This window comes from Pithys albifrons, chromosome 7, assembly GCF_047495875.1.
Source record: "Pithys albifrons albifrons isolate INPA30051 chromosome 7, PitAlb_v1, whole genome shotgun sequence".
Taxonomy (NCBI): domain Eukaryota; kingdom Metazoa; phylum Chordata; class Aves; order Passeriformes; family Thamnophilidae; genus Pithys; species Pithys albifrons.
The window spans coordinates 420,979-440,739 of record NC_092464.1 but is presented as its reverse complement, the minus strand read 5'-3'; the positions used below and the strand labels follow the sequence as shown (position 1 = coordinate 440,739).

Sequence of the window (19,761 nt, the reverse complement as noted above, 5' to 3'; positions counted from 1 at the left end):
CAGTGTCATGGTTTTACACGTGTTTCTGTGGCGCTGAAGAAGGGGAGGGAGGGGGAGCATGCGGCAATCAGGCTGGAGGCAGCAAGACAGGGGCTCTGCAGGGTCCTGGCATCTTGGATTGCAGGGTGCTGTGGCCCTGGCAGCTTGTGGTGAGAGTCCTGGCAGCTCAGGGTGCAGGGCGCTGTGTCCCAGCGAGCCCCGTGTCAGCACTGCTGGCAGGCAGGATCTGCAGCCCAGGCTCACAGGTGATCCCTGCACAACATGGCAGGGAAAGGGGATTTGGGGTCCAGAGTCAGTACAGGGAAGAGATGGGTGGGAGGCACCTGCCATGCTGGTGATACGAGTGGTGGCAATGATGCTGCTGCTGACGGTGGCTGGCAGACATGACTAGTACAGAGCTGATGGCCACGTTGCCCCTCTGTTCAGCACACGACTTTGGAGGAGAGATTTGGGCTCTGGAGCTGTCCTGTCAGGCACTTGGCAGCCCTGGCTGTACCCAGATACCAGCAGTATCTGAACAGCATCCCTTGGGTTTTCATGGAAACAGCAGGGACCAAAATGTACATTTTATCTACAAACTCTGGGACTCTGCTCTTTGGGGAGGGTGGCCCAGCATGGGGAAAGGTTGCCCAGGGAGGTTGTGCCATCTCCCTCCTCCAAGATGCTCCAAACCTGGTAGACACAGTCTGGGGCCACTGACTCAGGGAGACCCTGCTTGAGCTGGGGCTGGACAGGATGATGCCAGAGCTTCCTTCCACCTCAGCCATGCTGGGGTCCCTGAGAGCCAAGTGGGGCTGGTTTCACGCAGGTGAACTGCCCTGTCTGTAGCAGCTTCCACTGGGAATCCACTCCTGCAGGTGTCCATTTGCTTCTGTGGAAGGCTAACACTTCCATACCAGTCCCATCAAACCTGTGGCTCAGTTCCTTGTAGCCTGGCTTTGTCCTGGCCATGGAGGGGTCGTTGTGCCGGGGCTGGAGCTGTGGATGTGCAGTATGGATGTGCCCATTCCACTGCCCTGCCCTGGGCCATGGCCAGGTAGGATGCAGTGGGAGTCCCAGCTCAGCTCAGCATCTGCGCCTCCGAGCGTGGAAGGAAGAGACTGTAGCTCTGGAACAGGGAAGGTGCCCCTTCACTCCACCCAAAGCTCCCAGAGCACTTCCTCTGCAGTGGCTGGAGCCAAACGCCCTGAGGGGAGCACAAAAAAGGGCTGGCAGTGGGCAGGTGCAGTAGAATCCCTCGGGGCAGTGTCCTCCTCTATGGCAGATTGCCTGCAGGCTGAGCAGGAGGGTGTGTGCTCCCCATCAGAACTGCTCTGCTGTTCTGGAAATATTAGGTTCTTGTAATCCAGAAACACTTGACCCACTTTGAATTACTGATTGAGCTTGTTCTCCGTGACAGCCTCTAATCCCAAAAACACTCCTCTCTCAGGGGTTCAGATTCCTGGGCACAGCCCTAGAGCTTTCCCGTGGGTGGGAAGAGGCATTTCCACCTGCTGTCCCCACCCTACAGATGTCTGTTCCCCTGCTTGTCCCTTTCACACCCGCTGTTTGATTTTCCACTCTCTCCCAGTGCCTCCAGCATAGCTGGATTTCCTGCCAGGGACACACAGGGAGTGAAGTTGAGGGGTGAGGGTGGGCATGCTGGCCATGGAGTGATTTTGGATTTCCCCAGGTGCCAGGGACCATAGTGAAAATCACAAACAGACTGTGAACTCCAGCTGTGGGGAAGCTGCCTGCCAGGATCCCCAGCTATGCATCTTGGGGTGCTGCAGTGCAACCCACCAACTGGGGTCCCTCTGGGAAGTGGGGAGCACTGGGCTCTTCTCTCAACACTTTTGGGGTGATGCACCAGCCCCCCTTGGGAGAGGAGAGACAGAGGGAGCCTGTCCTTATGCAGGGTGACCAGGGCAATGTGGCATCCGGTATGGGACACTTTGCTTTCTCCCAATGTGCTTCAGGGCAGCAGTGGGTCTGCTCTCAGTCCGTGCCTCTCTTGCAGGTGCTCCCCACTCGACCAGCAGCACATCCCTGCACTCCGAGCGCTCCATCAGCGGCATCAACCTGGTGGGCTTCAGCTCCAAGCCGGACGGAATGCACCAGCGCTCCTACTCTGTCTCCAGTGCAGACCAGTGGAACGAGGCTGTGGCTAACCCTGGCAACTGCCCCAACCCCTGTGAGTAGCCCTTCTGGCCCTGTGCCCTTAGCTGTGGCAGGTGGGGGCTCATGTTATCGATGGGGCAGTCCTGAGCTCTGCCAATGGCTGCAAGTCTGGAGTTTGCTCACAGGTGTCACACAGAGCCTCTGAGCCTCCTTGGGGCTGTCCCCCTTGGCGAGGGTTGGCTGGCAGTGTCCCAACCAGGGGAGAAGTTCTTGCTGAGCACAGAGAAGCTCCAGCCAAGGGACGCTGCTCCACAGCAGGATGGCTCTGACCTCTCTGCTCTGACCCCACTCCCAGCTTACCATGCCTGGGGTGTCCGCTGGTTTCCCCGTCTCTGCTCGTTATTGGCACCCGCATTTCCCAGATTTTGGGACAGTTGAACGAATAGGAGTGATTCCTGTCTCTGGAGCACACACTGAGTATGGCCCGCCCCCTCCCCCCACGCTCACTCGGTCTCTGTGATGTTTCAGGACAGTTGAGTGAATTAAAATAATTCATACATTTCCCAACGTAGCCACTTTGCCGAATTGGAAAATAAATGCTTTTGTGCTGCATTCATCACTCCTTCGTTCCTGGCTCTGCCGCCGCACTAAAAAAGCAGTTAAATGCACATCAAGAGTGGAGGAGCCATTTCCATGCCTGCTCGCCCCTTGTAGTTCTCATTAGCGCGGCAGCCGCCCCCCCGCCCGCTCCCAGGGGCTTTCGCAGTTTAAAGGAGCCTCTTTATGATCATTACCGGAGTCCGACTGTGCGGGCGCCATTTGCAGCTGAGGAGGCTCCTCATTTGTAACTGTGAAAAACTATCAATTTCAGCGCGCCTGATGCAGCGGCTCCATCATTGGCCCCATCAGCTCCCTGCTGGAAGCGAATTAATCAGACTGTTACTGCTGATGGGGCAGCGCGGGCGAGGGGAGCGGAAGGGCGCAGCGCTGAGCGGGGATGTGCCGGCAGCCCCCTCGCCTCGGACACGGGGACGGGGGGCAGCCCCTGCCGGAGGGAGCACGGTGCGAGTGGGAACCGGACACGGGGGCATCTCCTTGTCGCGGTGCCAGGAGAGAGGCTCCACCGCAGGCGGCACCGTGCCCTGCCCATGGGACCCGTGAGTGCAGGCGTTGGGAGCCTTTGTGCCCCGGTGTGCACAGCAACGGGTCTGACACCCTCTGCAGCACCACGGCGCACGTAGTACCTTGGCACAGGTGAATTCTGTGGCACAGCCCCTCTGAAGAGCAACTCCCTGCCCCAGTGCCCTCCGGCCTCAGGAGCCCTTGTGGCAGGTCTCGTCCCTCCTCCTGGCAGCCCCACGGCAGAGCTGGGGGCTGGTACGGCCGCGTGGTGCATTGGCCTGCCCTGGCCTGGCCTGAGTACCACAGGAGAGCCAGCCAGCCCCTGCTCCCCGTCCCTCTGCTCCCTGTGCCCCTGCATCCTGTCCCTCTGCCCCCTGTCCCTCTGCCCACCCTGTCCCTCTCCTCCCATCCATGGAGGAGCTGTCCATGCTTGCAGCACCCAGGCCAATCTGCCTCTTCCATGCACAGTAACTCGAGACTGACTAACAGGAGCTGAGCTGCAGGGTCTGTTGTGGCAGGACAAGAAATAGCATTTTTAAACTAAAAGCGGGTGGATTTGGACTAGATATAAGGAAGAGGTTTCTTGCTGAGAGAGTGGTGAGACACAGGCTGCCCAGAGAAGCTGTGGCTGCTCCATCCCTGGAAATGTTCAAGGCCAGGTGGGATGGGACTTGAAGCAACCTGGTTTAGTGGAAAGTGTTCCTCGTGCCCATGGCAGGGGAGTGGGACTGAATGATCTTTGATGCCTTTTAATCCAAGCCATTCTGTGATCCTCTGTTACTGCTGTGATGAGAACGGTGAGATGTCAGCTTGGTGCTAGGCTGTTTTTCCACTCTGGTTCCACTGCACTGTGCTGGACCCAGAGCCCTGTGGTCACTCCTGCCTGGCCATGCAGGCCATGTCTGTGTTAGTGCTCCACAGACAGTAACAGGGCCGGCTGTGCTGGGGGCACCCTTGGCACACAAGAGGCCACTGTCCCAGGGGTTCCAGGCAGCTCCCAGGGCTATGCCCCTGGGCTGTGCTGCCCACAGCCACAACCAGGATAAGTGGATTCTCAGCATCACAAGGAGGAGGGCATTTGCAGGGTGGACAGTGCTTCCCACATGGCTTGGAGTGCCAAGATGAGCAGCACGACCACCGCCCCACTAAGGGGCCAAGCAGTGTGAGGGGGTCCCTGCACCACACCTGAACACCAGCTCTGCCAGGGTCCAAGCTCTCTGCTGTGTTTCTAGCTCTGAATGGCCAGGCAGGTGAATATTCCTCTGCTCAGAGCAGATTTTGGTCACATGCTGAGGGTGTAGGCTGCTTTCCCAGCTCCTGAGGATAGTCTGTCTGCTCCAGCTGTGCCCTGGAGTGCGCACAGGAGACGGATGGGATCGGGATGTACGGTCATGCAAACATGCTCCAGCACATTCTGTGTCTGTCCCTTATGGAGGAGCTCTGTGACTCACTTGGGGTCCCAGGGCCGCGGGTCAGACTGGCTGGTCTGGAGATGGAGCCCAGGAGGTCTCAGGTGTGCCTGTGTGGGGTTCCCATGGTGAAACAGGGACTCGGAAGTTCTTGGGTGGATCAGAGGGGCTCATTTGCCCTGCTGGTGAAGGAGGGAGAGTGAACAATGCCTGATCATGCAGAGGCAACATGTTCCACATGCTGCCCGCACCCCTTTGCCCTCCTGACCCCATCCCACAGAGGCCCTGGAAGCCCCCAGCTCTGGTGCTGGGCAGTAAGAGCAGGAATGTGGATTGTGATCCCTTGAGGATCAGGAGGTGCCGGGCTCGAGGCAGGCTGCAGGAGCATTGTGAGGAGTGCAGAAGTGCAAGCCCTGCTCACTGAGCCTGGAGGGGGGCAGAGTGCTGGCAGCATGAGGTTCAGCCCCAGGGGCATCCTGGTGAGCAGGTGGACAGCAGAGGGAGGCTGGAGGCACCACGTGTAGCCACAGACAGGAAAGTTCAGGTCCCCTGTGACATGTGACTGGGAGCTGAAGGTGCCTCACACCTGGTCTCAGCACAGTCCTGTAACTGGATCAGTAATTTATATTTATAAAATTGGAGTCTGATTTTATTAGATTTATCTCTCTTAATTGTCAAGGGTGAGCTATTTCCCTGTGGATAAATAGCTTCAGAAACACCCTACTAGTGTGTGTCAGTGCAGGAGAAGCCGGAGTTGGGATAGATCCAGTGCTGCAGCCTCTCCCATCCCTGCGAGGGGGACACTGACTGCACCCCAGCCCCTGTCTGGGGCACGTCCTGGGCTGTTCTCCATGTCCCTGTATGCCTCTGTGCCCCTTTCCACCCCACCAGTGGTGTTTGTTAAGACAGACCAAGCCCCACGGAGCCAGCCTGACCAAACTGGGCTGAACTGGGAGAGTAGAGGCTGGGCTGGGGTGGGAAAAGGGCTTGACAGGTCCCTGCAGCCCCACTGCTGGACCTTGAGCCCTTGAGCAACACTGTGTTTCTTTTCTTAATTTCAGATGCCACACAACATGGAAATAAATGGATGGTCAGGGCTTGATCAGAAACACTGGGCTGTGGCAGAAAGGATGGCAAGCTGCCCAGGGCAGAGGAGCTGCCATCTATGCCCTAGGGGTGGGTGGACACTGGAGAGGCAGGAGTGGATTTAGGAGAGGGTTAACAGTGCAGTGAGGGCTCCTGCGCCTCGTTGCCTTCCCCGGAGTCTGCATTTTTATGCTGATTGGAAGCCTGCGCTGTGTGTGCTGCTGAAATTGAATGTCAGGCTTTTGATTTTGTTGCTGGTCTCTAATGAAATTTGACATTTAATGGTGAGTGCAGCGGCAGCGTGTGTGTGTGTGATCGGAGCTTGATTAGCGCACTCTAATTGACAGTAATTAGGCAGCTCCCTGATTGTTTCTAATTCTGCTATTAATTGTAAGGAACAGTATGATTGAGGATAAATTTGGTGCGTTGCTGCTGGGGATGCAGCTTCTTCAGCTCCGTATCGGAAGCCTATTGAGCCCATCATGCTCAGGTTCCTGAGTGCGGCAACCCCAGTCACCTCGTCTGGCAGAGCAGTGCCGGGGGGGCCAGAGCTTCTGCAGAGCTCCTGCCGATCCTGAGTCCTGGATCTGCTCCAGGGGGGCCAAGAGCACCTCCTGGGCCTGTCCCTTCCCAAAACGCTTGTGCAGCCTTGTGAGAATGCTGCTGCTGCTGAGCTGTTCCCCCAGGGACACGCACTGGGGGTGGCACGTCAGGCTGCCTCAGGGATGCCACTGTGTGTGTCCTGTCTGTGTAGATGCCAGCGCTGCCTCTGTGTGATCATCCTGCATGGATCCTGGTGCAGAGCTGGTCCAGCTGGACTCTGCCCAAGTTGCTGCCAGCCATGAGCTGGAGCGAGTGTCAGAGCAGCCCCGTGCCATGGGGCTGAGTGGGTCCTTCCCTGTCTTGTGGGGCCATGTGGGATTGAGCCAGGAGTGTACTGGGGCCAACTCCAGGACACCTGGGTGTCTCTGCAAAGAGCAGACTGTCACTGTCCCACTGTACATGACTTGCCTTATCTTTGTCCCCAGCTAATGGTACCGCTGACTCACTCAGCTCCAGCCCAAACATTTCCAGTGCCGCCAGCCCGAAGCTGGAGCCGCCTCCATCACCACATGCCAATAGGAAGAAGCATCGCAGGAAAAAGAGCACAGGGACAACTCGGCCTGATGGCCCCAGCACGGCAGCAGAAGGTAGGAGGGGTCTGGCAGCACTGCCAGCTTGGAGCACCAGCCATCCAGGGGTCCTGCTGGGTTTGGGGGGGATTTGGGGCTCAGAGTGCTCCTCATCCAAGACTTGATGGGGATCTGGTTCTCAGAGCTCTCCTTGTCCAAGCAGCTTGTGCTGAGGAAGGAAGGAGAAACCAGCCTCTCTGATCTGCCCTTCCCTCTATTTTTCATGTGCAGTGCAGGCAGGACCACCGTGTCATGCCTGTGCCTGCACAGACCCTCAGTCAGTTAAGGTTAAGGTGTGCAGACAGTTTTCACCACAAGAATCTGTTTGTGTTTTGGAGATTGGCCAAACTTTCATAATTTAAAAGACCTGTGAGGGACACCTGCCTCAAGCCAAAGGTCTTCTGGGTGACCAGCTGAAGGCATGTGCACTGCTTATCCGACACTCAAAGTACTGATGGTTTTTGTCTTGAGAAATTCTGATGTCTGGGGTTGCTGAAGAGGAATCCAAAGCTTGGCAGGAGGCTACAAGGCATGGAGAAGCATTCTAGGAAAAGCCACCCAGATTTGTCCAGGTAGAGATGAGCCTGGCAACTGCTTTCTCCAAGGCCTGCATCTGTGATTAGCCTCTGGAAAAAATGGTCCTTGGTGTGAGACTTGACTTTATCCTTTCTCATCCTATCCCACAGCACTCAGTAAGCTTTAGTAGTGAACCAAAGTAAAGATGTAATTCATATGGGAGGAGAGCTCAGTACAAGTGTAGGAAGCTGATGGCTGCTGCAAAACAAACTAGAAAATGTTAGTCTGTACCTGAAGCTGCTGTGGCTGTCCTGGCACCTCGCTTCATCACGGGCCCACCTGCAGCCCATCAGTCCAGGTGTCTCATGGCAGAACAGCTCTCCTCAAGTTCCCTCTCTTGGAAACATTGCAGTGATGATGTGCAAAGTTAGGCAGCCCTGTTGTGTTTTCTTTGCTGTTGTAATTGTCTACATCTGAAATGCACCACGTCTAGGACAGGCTTCCCCTTCACAGTGGTTGACTGAGTCACCTTAAGCATTGTTTGGGTCTGTCATACCCAGTGGTCTCAGGGATAGCAAAGCATGGTGTGGGATTCTCTTTCTTCTTAGCTCTGGGTGTGTGTTGCCTCCTCAGATGGATTGGTTTGCAGTTCTCAGCTGAGTGCCTGGCAAAAGAAGAGACTCATTCTTTGTATGAACAGTGAGATAGCAAAGGGTGGAATGACTTTGCACCCACATCTGAGACTGAGAAAGCAGGTGCTGAAGTACCATGTCCATCCTTCAGTAATACTCTCAGGAGTTGTAAAGAAGGTCCCAAAGCCGCCCTGGGTGTGATGGCTGGGTTTGTGATGCAGACATGAAGGCACTCAGCTAATCACAATGAAAACCAAAAAGTGCAGGACTGATGTGTCAGTGCTTGCAGAGGAAAAGTCTGGTCCTGTGGCTGATCAGTGCAGCTGATGGGATGCAAGAGGTGGATGCTGGGGCCTCAAGTTACACTGAGTGGAATGCAATTTTGTAGTGGAAAAGGTATTTGAACTTGGGAACACTTTTATGAAGCAGTAATATGAACTAACCACTGCTGAAAGTCTTAAAATTTGATTAGTTCCTTTTCCACAACACATGTGGGATTGGCAGAATTCCCAGCCCTCTGCTCCCAGATGCACAGACTGGAAGACTGTCACCCTCCTCCTTGGTGCCCAGGCCCAGAGTCTTTGGGTCATCCCAGTTTTTCTGTCATTTCATAGGCATATCTTTTCAGACATGCTCACTCTCACTGTCCTTCCTGGTATTGTACCATCCCTGAAAGGCGGAGTGACAGAGGTGGAGCACAAGGGCATCCAAGTATTTTCTGTTATTCCCTGCCCGGGTCCATGGCCATGGCAGTGAGCTGGGCAGAGGTCTCTGTTACCTGCGGTGATACAAGGCCTTGTCTTGGCTTGATATGGTTATTTTAGAGCCCTGTCAGTGGTTGGAGTAATGTCACTTTTTCCTACAATGTGCATTCCTTTGCTTTTATCAACATGGAACTATTTGCCAGCAAAGTGTCATTCCCAAACTTCATCCATCATTGCACAGACCTTGCACACCGCGGATCCTCCTGTTGTCAGAGCCTCTGGCACTGGCACTGGGAGCAGGAGGAATCCCTTGGCTGGGATCTGCCATGCAGCTGGTGCCAGGACATGTGGCAATGGGCAGCTGAGCTGCCCCAGTGTGAATTCAGACTTTCCAAACCCCTGTGTCCTCGAAGTGTGAATGGGTACAGCACCTGCCAGCTCAGTGCTGTGCTCGGACAGAGGTGACAGGAACCACTTGCTCCTGGCCCCATCCCAGGGCACAGCAGTGCTATGAGGTGTTGCATGGTGGGTTTCTGCCTTTTGCATTTATTTTTTAAGTAATCTCCTGTTTTAGAAAACTGATCTGATTGCAAAATTGGACTTCCAAAGGCAGGGTCAGTTCTGTTGCGCTCCCAGCTGCATCGGCAGTACCCATTGCTGTGGGTCGAGGGGCTGCTGGCAGTGTCTGTGCCAGCAGAACCCTGCTCCAAGTCCATGAGTGGCCACTTCTGCTGCACATAGAGCTTCCCAGCTCAGTCCTGCTATAGTCAGTTCCAGCAGGAAAAAGCTGTATGCTCCATTTTGGGCAGAGCGCAGCCTCTCTGTCAGGAGAGGGTCTTTGTGCATCCCTGTGCTCAGTACGAATTACAGACTCCTCTTCAGGAGTCTTACACACTCCCCTTCAGGCAGATGATCCCGTGCCTGCCATGCACCTGCTGCCAGGTCTCTTGCCTGTGGTACCTCTGTGGGTGACTTGGTCGGTCTCTCTCCTGCCCACAGCACTGGGACTTCTCCAAGAGCTGACACAGCTCTGGGTTTTATGACAGCTTGTAACCAGGACTGGCACCCCAGGGCAGAGGCAGAGGAGCAAGTGACTCTGGGACCAATGCTCAGGTGGTCACCCCTGGATTACTGTCCTGCATGAGAAGGAGCGACTGGTGCAAGCACAAGGGGGTTCTGAGCCTCCAGATGAGGTTCCATCCTGATGTCTGAATGGATGACAATCAGGTCCAGCTGTGAACCCAGGGCTGGGCATTGCCCCACGTCATGGGCATGGCTGATGATGTACCTCATGGACTGGTGTCCATAAGTATGCCTGATCCCCTCTTGAATCTTTTTTAGCTGCTCTTGAACAGTTCTAGCAGTTTTTTTCAGAGCAGGGTAATCTGAGCTTTTTGCTTTCACATGGTCAGCACAGTGAGTGTGTGAAATCACTGTGCTGGATGTGGGGCTGATGGGCCCCGTGGCAGAGCAGCAGTCCCTTTTGGCTGAGCTGCCATCCCGTGTGGTTCTCATCCCTCTGTGAAGGGTCCACTGTCCGCACAGGAGCATGGGGACAGCCCAGTGATGAGCCATGCCCTCCATCAGCTCAGGCCAGTGGAGCTGTGCCAGTGTGGGGAGCACTGCAGTGGGATCTGCCAAAACCTCCTACCTACGAGGAGCTGCGTGGGGCTGAGTGCAGTGTTGGGCTCAGTCTCTGTCACAGTGTCCCTCTGGGCAGGACAGAGTGGGAGTGCTTGGGGGAACAGGTTTGGGCAGTGCACAGACTGCCTTCACGTTCCTGTGCCCACCCCACACCTGTGAGTGGGACACAAGCGGCTCAGGTTAGCATCCTGGGAAAGCTGGTGAGGTCTGGGGATAAATTGCCATCAGTTTATCTCATTTAGGAGGTAATCAGAGCCAGGGACGTGCAGAGCAATTGAATCTTAGTTGTTCTGAAGTATCATAAATCAAACTAGCTGTTGCTTTTTTACATGGGCTCATGTTAAAGAGAGCGCAGTGTCAGGCTGCCAGGGAGCATCCACAAACTATGGCAGGCGTGGGATTGGGCTGCCGGGGATGTCACCAAACCAGGGAGTGCAGCTCGGGCTGTCAGGGAGCACCCACAGGCTGGCAAACGTGTGTCAGCCTGTCAGGGGATGAAGATGCTCATCACCACAGTGGGGTTGTGGAATCAGCCTGTAGGGACCATCAGGAAAGTCTGCGCAGATCAGAGCACAAGCAAGTGCTGTGGCCAGGAGTGACCCATCCTGCCACAGAGCAGCCTAGAGCTCCCCTGCAGCCCTGACTCCTGTGCCTGGGACTCTCAGCCCCTGTCCTGGGAGCCGGGAGGGCCCAGGAGCCACCAGCCATGACTGAGGGCAGCAGCACCTTCGCGACGCTCCCTGCACCAGCCTCCCCATGGCTGCCAGAGCTCCGGGGATAATGAACTTCTCATGTGCTTAAAGAGTGATGCAGGGTGCATGGCGAGAAGCTGACAGCCCCTTAATGTGCTTCTCAGTGGCGGCCAAACGACGCGGTTTTGTCTTTGTTTTTTAGTTTTAAAACCCACGGGAAATTGATGGCCAGTAAAGAGTTGTGTTGGGGCGATGTGCGTGATTAATGCCAACTGTCAGGGGCTGTCGGAGGCCGATCGCGGTGAGCCGGGAGCGCGGGGCTGAGCCGCGCTCACCAGATTGCTGGGGATTCCAGCTGCCATCGCTCAGCTCCCGCCTGCCCCACACAGCTTGTGTCACCCGCCCGCTTCCTTCTGCCAAGCCTCTTAATTCAGTGCTAACAAGTCACTCCTGCTCATTACAGACCCTGGAGCTCCCTGCTCCATCCTGGTGTGAGGGAGGCAGCCTGTGCTGGGCATCACCACACCACAGCCAGTCCTCCATCTCCATCAGCTCCCACGCCCTCCTTCTGTGGCTCCTAGGGGACCTTGCACAGCTCCATTGCCCTTCCAGAGACCCTCATGTGCATACCCCTGACCCCACCACAAGCCTCCACTCACACCACAAAACCTGTGCTGTCCATGCCCTCCTGTGCCCACAGTGTGACCCCCTGCCCCAGTGCCCGCACACACCCCCATGGCCCTTCTGCCACCTCCCAGCCCTGACATGCTGTGCTTACGCTCCACCTTGTATGGCATCCACCCCCATGTACACAGATATGACACTCTTTGACCCTTACATGCCCCTCTTGCACACCCCTGTCTACCTACAGTGTCCCTAAGGGGCACCTGCTCCTCCTGACACCGTGTCCTTCCCCCCCCTCCCACACACATTTGGGACCCTGCTGTATGCCCTCTGTTCTGCAGCTCTGCCCATCCCTGCCTAAGCCCTCCACTGCTGCCACCGCCCTCCCCAGTGCGGTTCCCAGTGGGGACATGCCAGCTCAGCCTGGGTCACCGCAGGATCTGGGGATGCTGGGACAGTGGATGGGTGCTGGGGGGTCTCAGCGCTGTTCCTGCTGTGCTCTCCTGGTGGCTGTCCCCGCGGAGGGGCCTGTCCCCGTTGCACTAATACAGGTTGGGAATATTGGGTTTAATGATCTGCAAAATGAGGAGGCAGCGAGCTGACATTTACGAATGGTGCTGCATCCTTCTCTTCCCAGACGCCTGCTAATTTGTTGATATCCCAAACACCTCATAATGATGTGGTACAGTGGCAGCTTGCAAACAAGCATCCTGAGGCCGAGGGCTGCTGGCTGCCCTCCTCCAGGACCCTCCTGACGGGCTTGGCAGCCAGAGAGCGGAGCAGTGGGCCAGGGTGTCCTTGCACCTCAGGTGGGACCTGCCCCTGGTTCCTGCCATGGACCCCACACACTGGAGGCATCACCTCACCTCCCTTCCTCTCTGTATGACTGCCCACTCACTGGGGCTTCTAAAGACACTTCTGCTATGGCAGCACAAAAAGAGGAGAAGGGATGGAAGCTCTGTGAAGGATGGGACCAGCCTGCCCCACTGCAGCTCCCTGTGGGGACACACTGGCCTGGGGTGACCTGCTGCACCTCAGGGAGAAGCAGGGTGTCCATAGGAAAGGCAGTGGGAAGTGCTGCTCCAAGTGGTCTCTGGGCTGAGCACTGATGTGGGGTGTGTCTGGAGCCCTTCACAGAGCAGGACCGAGCCCTGCCCTGTCCTGCACTGAAACTGAGGGGTTTTTAGCCCCCTGATGTATCCCTTCTGCGCAGAGCTGTGCTTCCCACCACTCAGAGCAGAAAGAGGGGGCTTGACACAAGTTGTGAGGGCAACACTCCAGGACACTGTTGCTCTGCTCTCCCATGTTTCATGACAGACCCACCATTCCACTGGGCACCTTGGCTTCATGGCCCCCTTGGACAGCAGGACTGTGGCCCTCCCTGGCACCTTGGTGGGCTTTTCCTTACCCTTCTCCTGTCCCTTTGGGCTGGCTTTCACCAGGGCACACAGGATGTCTCTGTTCCCTCGTTTCTGGCCAGCCCTGTGGTGTTCCTCTGCTGCCCTGAGGACATGATTCTGCCAAAGCTGGCGTGCTGGGGCAGGGACTGCTGAGTGCCTGCCCAGCACAGCAGCCTGGGGCAGTGATTCCCCCGGGCTGGTCACCTGGCTGCAGTTCCTGATGGAGCTGGGGCTCCGCTCAGCTGTCAGTGGGTTCTGGGTGGCCCCACTATCCTGGCCACTCTGCCGTGCCCTCCCTAATTCTGCTCCTATTTGGAGCCCTCTTTGCTGGGTGGCGTTGGAAGGGGGTCGTGGGGTTAACACCCATTAGCAGAGCTGACTCCCACCAAACTCTGCTCAGCGACTCTTCACAGAGCTCAGTCTTTAAAACATCATCAAAAAATCATCAAGAGAGAGAGGCAGCGTGTTCATTTCCACTGCCCACTAATTCTAATGGAGCTGGCATAATGGGCTCCCACCAGTGTGCTGAGGGGCAGCTGGGGGGCTGGGGGATGGGCTCTGCTGTCTGGTCCTGGGATAGCCCCTCACCCTGAGGTGAATGGGAAGGTCTCCCCACCACTGTCGGAGTGGCTTCCTCTGGGTCCTGAGACCTGTCGAGTCAGAACCAGCAAACTCTAGGGCTCCTCTGGGCACTGGGAAGGAGCCTGTGCCCACATGTGGGGCAGGGAAAGGATTTCTGCTGGCTCTACTTCAGCAGAGGTAGTCCAGACCCTTCTGCCCACATCATCTGCTTGGTGCTACGCGTTCATCCTGCTGGAAATGTCCCTGCCACAGTGAAACCTATACCTCTCCCCAGAAAAGGCTGAGAGTGCCCTGTACTTTCCCTAAAGCAATGACTTGAGTCTGATGCAACTTGTATGGGTGCCTTGGAAAGCTCAGGAACTGGTCCCAAACTGTCTGAAAAGCTGAGTCTGCAAAGTGTTCAAAGCTACTTTGAGTCCTTGATTCTCTTCCCAGCTCTGCAGAACCCCATGTGTGAATCCAGGGGTGTGATCCCACAGTGCCCTGCTCTGCTGCCGTAGCCAGGCTGTGCCTGGGCCTCCAAAGCAGTGCTGTCCTGTGTTGCTGCAGGGAAGAGAGGTGGGGAGTTTGCCTTAGTGTGGCAGAAAAGCCATGGTCCTTTATTAGCTCCTTCTGGGCTCTGAGAGCAACAGACCCTTTATTCAGCATGAAGCTGGAATCCAGGAGGCACAAAGAAGGAAATGAGTGGAGGTCCTGCAGCTTGCAGTGCTGGTGCCAGGGCTTTGGTCAGACTGGGACCACTGCCAGGACTGGGACCAGGCAGCCTCAGGGCTCCAGGATGTCCCTCAGCTGTGACAGTGCAAAAGTCCATCCCAGTGGGGTTGGAGCCCCCTTCCCCAGCACAGTGCCTGAGGCAGGAGGGTTATGCCCCGGGCAGGCAGGGTGGGCATTTGCTTCCACTGGGAAGCGTACAGGTGCAGGAAGGCTGGGGCTGGGATTCCTGCCTACGTGTTTGTTGGGAAGGTCCTGGGCAAACAAGAGACAGGAACAAGGAGGATGAAGCCATGTGAGCCCATAGCAGCAGTCATTGCCATGTCACAGGGACCATGGCATCCTGCTTCCTGCTCTGCAGTGACAGCAGAAGTGGCTCGGCAGCAGGGAGTGCTTGAAGTGCATCCAGTGCTTCCTGGGTCCAGGCAGCTGGCTCGGGCACTGCAGCACAGTGATGGCAGCCATGGGTGGCTCAGACCAAGGAAGAGAGAGATTTGAGAACAGCATGTTCTGATGTGTCAGGGTATCCCAGGAGTGGTCTCTGCAGATGCTCCCTTCACACGTGGGCAGTCTCAGGGAACTGCTGCTCTCTCCTGGCTGGTGGTGCTTGGCCCTGGGCAGCCACTGGTCCTGCAGCTGTGGGGGGCTGATCCTGGCTCCCCTGTGGCCTGAAGGCTCCCTGCCCTGGCTCCGGTCTGGGAGCAATCACAGAGTCTGGTTCCAGGGAACCAAGGAGGCCTGTTAGCCTGGCTGTTGTCTGGTTATTTCTTCTTCCAGTATTCAGAATTTACCAGCTGTGTATTTTCCAAGGATCTTGTTCTTGAGCTGGGATTTGGTGTCCTTGAAGCCTCCACAGCAAACATCCCTAGGGAAGGAGGGCCCTCAGAGTGGAGGCTGTGGGCTCTCTCCTGCAGCTGAGAGCTGGAGGAAGGGGCAAAGTGCTGGACAAGTGGGATGTCCTGGTTAGGCCAGTGCATCACAAGAGAGGGAAGAGTCCAGCAGTCTGACTGACTGCCTGCTCCCTTCAGTGTCAGCCTCCTGAGGGCCCAGAGTCTCCTTCCAGCAAGAGAGAGGCAGGTGCAGACAGCTTCCCCAGAGGAAGAGTCCCAGGCTGATTTAGGGTGAAATGAATGAAATATCCTCTCCTTCCTACCTGGGAAGGGAAAAACAGGAGACCCCCACATGTTGAAGTCATTCCATCCTCCACAGGCTCTGCTGGAGTGGAGACCCAGCCTTGCATTCCTGCACCAGGGCCTGAGCAGCATCAAGACAGTGGCTGCTGCTGGGATCCATGCGGGACACACCATGGAGTTCCCAGCGCTGGCAAGGGACAGCACCTTTCCAGCCTGATGTCACTGACACGTTTAACTGTGGAATGCAGGGCCCGAGGCACTCTGCACCACAGCACAGGTGCAGGAGGGCGGCTTGCCCTCAGGTTGGTGTGGGATGGACACCTGTGCATGATGGAGAGAGATGGAGTAGGGTGCTGTGCCTGATACTTATCAATGCAGGTGGTGCCTGTGAGCCTGGGAGAAAGAGCTGTGTTTTCACACCACTCCCATCAGAAATGGCTTTCCTAGGGAGACTTCCCAAGGCTGCACCATGTTCTGGGGGTATTTGTGGGCACAGCCTGGCTTCAATGGGGCCAGCTGGCGGCCACTGATGGCCTCTGCAGGTGGCCCAGCTGGTGGCCTCTGCAGCCATTCACAGCCCTGACTGTGGACTGTGGCACCTTCTCAGTCCCTGCCCTCCTGCTGCTTCCCTCCACTAAGGGACTTCTCCACCACAGAGAAGTTGGGCAGAAGAGAGGGCCCCCTCCACACTCCCCAACTCACCTCTCCACATCAGCCCCAGTGGGCACAGACCTTGCCAGGCTCAAGGCCAGTGCAGCTCTGCTTTGATGCAGACCGGGGGCCCCTCGGCCTCTGTGCTGTCTCTGGAGCTGAGCAGTTGACTCCCTGCTTTTAATAGAGAGCTGGGAAGGCACATTATGGAGATGAGGGTGTTATTTGCATAACGCTAATTAGGTAATTACAAATCATTTTGCTATGAGCTGAAGCGTGTGCTGTGACATAACGTTTATTAGTCATTCCATTCAGGCCCCGCTTAGTTAAGTCATTTACTGCACTAACTACTGAAGTTGGCAATAAAAGGTAAATGCTGGTGCTGGGTGTGAGGCTGAGGCAGGGCACCCCATGAACTGTGCCTGTGGGGGGCTGTGGGGCAGAGCCTGGGCTGGCAGGTGTTAGAGGGGCAGAACACATTCTAAGCCTTGGTGAAGAGCTGCCTGAGCCCACAGCACGGGCCCTCCTTGCATCGCCTCACTTGGTGTGTGGGGCCTGTCCCTCCAAAGCCACTCGTGGGCTGGGTCTCTTTAGGGCTGCTGGCTCTTTGGAGGGGCTGATTTCACTAATCCAGAGATTGGCAGCTTTCTCCAAGGGTGGGACATAGGGCAGAGAAAGAGGGCACAAGCAGCTTCCAGGGGTCTGGAAGCCTCCTGGGTTTCTTGGACCAGATGGCAGAGGAAAGAGGCTGCAGAGGTGCGAGCCCAGGCCCATGGAGTTGTGTGAGCAGTGGGAGGGAGGGCTGGCACGAGCTTTGGTTCCTTCCTGAGGTCACTTGCCTGTCTCAGCCCCCCAGGCTCCACTGCTGCCAGTGACCCTGCCTGTGTATGGACACAGTGCTGGCCTGCAGGAATCTGTCCGGTGGCAGGCCCCCTCTTTCTCAGCCCCTTACCATGCCACACCTTTCTCTTTCAGAAGCAGATGAGCCATTTGAGTTCATTATAGTGTCGCTGACGGGCCAGACATGGCTCTTTGAGGCCTCAACGTTGGAGGAGCGGGAGCTCTGGGTGCAGGCCATCGAGAGCCAGATCCTGGCCAGCCTGCAGGGCTGTGAGAGCAGCAAGAACAAGGTGAGAGTCTTGGCCAAGGTCTGCTTTGTTGTCATCTCTCTGGCATCTGCCACGTCCCTCCATGTCTCATGTTTCCCTCTGTCCAGTCTGGATCCTGTTTGGATCCCTCTGCTCCGAGTCAGCTGCGTCCCATCACTGGGACTGTGCAGCTCCCCCCACGTTTCCTGTCACCTCTTCCCAGCCTGGCTCCATCCACACGGAACATTCTGCATCCCACCAGGCTGGATCCTGGGCTGTTCCCTCCCTGGGCAGCTCTGCCCTTTCTCCCTGCTATGGCCCATGTCTCCTGCTCCTCTGGCGCAGCCTGGCCATGGCGTGTGGTCCCTCCAGACCCTGCTCTGTGAGCTGCTCTGCTGGACACCTGTGGGTGCCCCTGGACTGTGGTGCCAGCGGGCTCTGGGGGGTGCAGGGCACGTGCCAGCAGTGAAGGGGGTGTCGTGGGGTGTGTTCCAGGCTCGGCTGGGCAGCCAGGGCGATGCGCAGGCCATGCAGGCCGTCCGCACAGCGCGTGGGAACAGCTTCTGCGTGGACTGCGACGCTCCAAGTAAGAGATGCCACACTGAGGTTGGGGCTCACCCAGGATGGGAGGGGGCTCCAGCCACCCCCTCTCTCAGCCCAGAGAGACCTGCTTGTGGGACTGTCCTGTTCTCTCCTGCAGTGGACCTGCTCCTGCACCTGCCACGCTGGCCCATGACCCCTCGCTGGCTGGCCTGGGGTCCTGGCCTCTCTGTGCCCACTTCTCCCAGTGATACTGGGATGGGGAGAGTTCTGGTGGGTGGGTGCCTGCAGATATGGGTCTCCTGAATCACAGGAGACAGGCTGGTGAGTCTGTGCAGGTGTAACTCTCCCCTACTGATTCTGCTCCCCTCAGATCCTGACTGGGCCAGTCTGAACCTGGGTGCCCTCATGTGCATCGAGTGCTCTGGGATCCATCGCAACCTGGGCACCCACCTGTCCCGCGTGCGCTCCCTGGACCTGGATGACTGGCCTAGCGAGCTTCTCATGGTCATGACAGCCATTGGCAACGCCTTGGCCAATGCTGTCTGGGAGGGAATGGTGGAGGGCTACCCCAAGCCCACCCCTGACAGCAGTAGGTAAGGGAAATGGGGAACCCCAGGGGTGCTTCTTGGGCACTACACCAGGAGGGTTGAGGGCACCACAGGGGTTTGGGAGCAGCCATCAAGACTGGATTCCTCAAGGTGCTCCAGTGCTGGGGGTCCTGCATGCCCTCGAGGCACTGGCCAACCTCTCCCACCATCTGGTGAGTCAGCGGGGCTCCATGGTGGCCACAGCTTCATGGTGGCCACGGCTCCATGGTGGCCACAGCCATGCGGTGACTGCGGGAGCTGAGGCTCGCTGCAAAGCCGAAGGGGTTAACAGAGATGGCTTGGCAGCGTTGTGTGGGTCTCCAGGGTCTGTCCCATTCAGGCCCTTGTCTGTCCCTATCGGAGCCGCTCTGCTGTCACTCATCCCAACAAGAGCCCATTCTGTGCCTTATCAGTTCTGGCGGGTCAGGGGCCGGCGGCAGCGAGCATGCTCAGCGCGGGGCATTGATGGCCGCCCGCCAGATGCAGATGGATAGAATGGCAGCAGATAGCGGCGGGACGGCACACATCGATCCACCGGCCCGCAGCCCCGGCGGGACGGACGCGGACACAGCCTTTGTTTGCGCCAGGCGAGACGGCGGCAGCGATAAGGTGCCTCCTGCAACACTGGGCTGGCGTGTGCAGCACTAACCTTTTCCTGCCGCTGGCCATGGCCCACACACAGGCACGGGACAGGGATGGTCCCCACACTGCATGGCACAGGCATGCAGGGGGGCTCCAGCATGGAGAGACAGGTGTGGAGTCTGAGTGCAGGACGCTGCTGCGGTACAGGCATGGACATAACCACACAGGGTCTGTAGGGAGCTGTAAGGAGGGGCAGTGAGCTGAACAGGTGTCAGGCAGGTGTCCAGAGTGGGATGACAGAGCCCCAGTGACTGCTGTGGGTGCAGGGACAAAGCAAGGGGTATGTGGGACATACCTGTGTGTGACAGACACTCACTGCTCACACGGGTGGGTTTGAGGACAGTGCTGGTACTCATGTGCTTCCGCATGTGGGGCCCAGGCAGGTTGTCCCACCTGTGACAGTGACAGTGTCCTGTCTGGCAGGGAGGAGAAGGAGCGCTGGATCCGGGCCAAATACGAGCAAAAGCTCTTTCTTGCCCCACTGCCCCAGTCGGACATCCCACTGGGGCAGCAGCTGCTGCGGGCTGTGGTGGAGGATGACCTACGCCTCGTGGTGACACTCCTGGCCCATGGCACCAAGGAGGAAGTGAATGAGACCTACGGGGATGGAGATGGGCGCACAGCGCTGCATCTTTCCTGCGCCATGGCCAATGTCGTCTTCACACAGCTGCTCATCTGGGTAAGAGGGGACCTGCAGCCTCCACCATGGCACTCCTGGTGCTA

General features: G+C 57.2%; 1 protein-coding gene across 2 annotated transcripts in view; it reads left to right on the top strand.

Moving 5' to 3' along the window:
* The window catches only part of AGAP3 (ArfGAP with GTPase domain, ankyrin repeat and PH domain 3), a 109,581-nt gene that overhangs the window by 88,317 nt on the left and 1,503 nt on the right, over window positions 1-19,761 (top strand). For both annotated transcript variants that reach the window (XM_071559584.1, XM_071559582.1), the window contains exons 12-17: window positions 2,000-2,173; window positions 6,746-6,907; window positions 17,154-17,308; window positions 17,762-17,852; window positions 18,180-18,402; window positions 19,462-19,717. In XM_071559584.1, coding sequence (XP_071415685.1) covers window positions 2,000-2,173; window positions 6,746-6,907; window positions 17,154-17,308; window positions 17,762-17,852; window positions 18,180-18,402; window positions 19,462-19,717 — 1,061 coding nt within the window. The remainder of the gene's footprint in view (window positions 1-1,999; window positions 2,174-6,745; window positions 6,908-17,153; window positions 17,309-17,761; window positions 17,853-18,179; window positions 18,403-19,461; window positions 19,718-19,761) is intronic.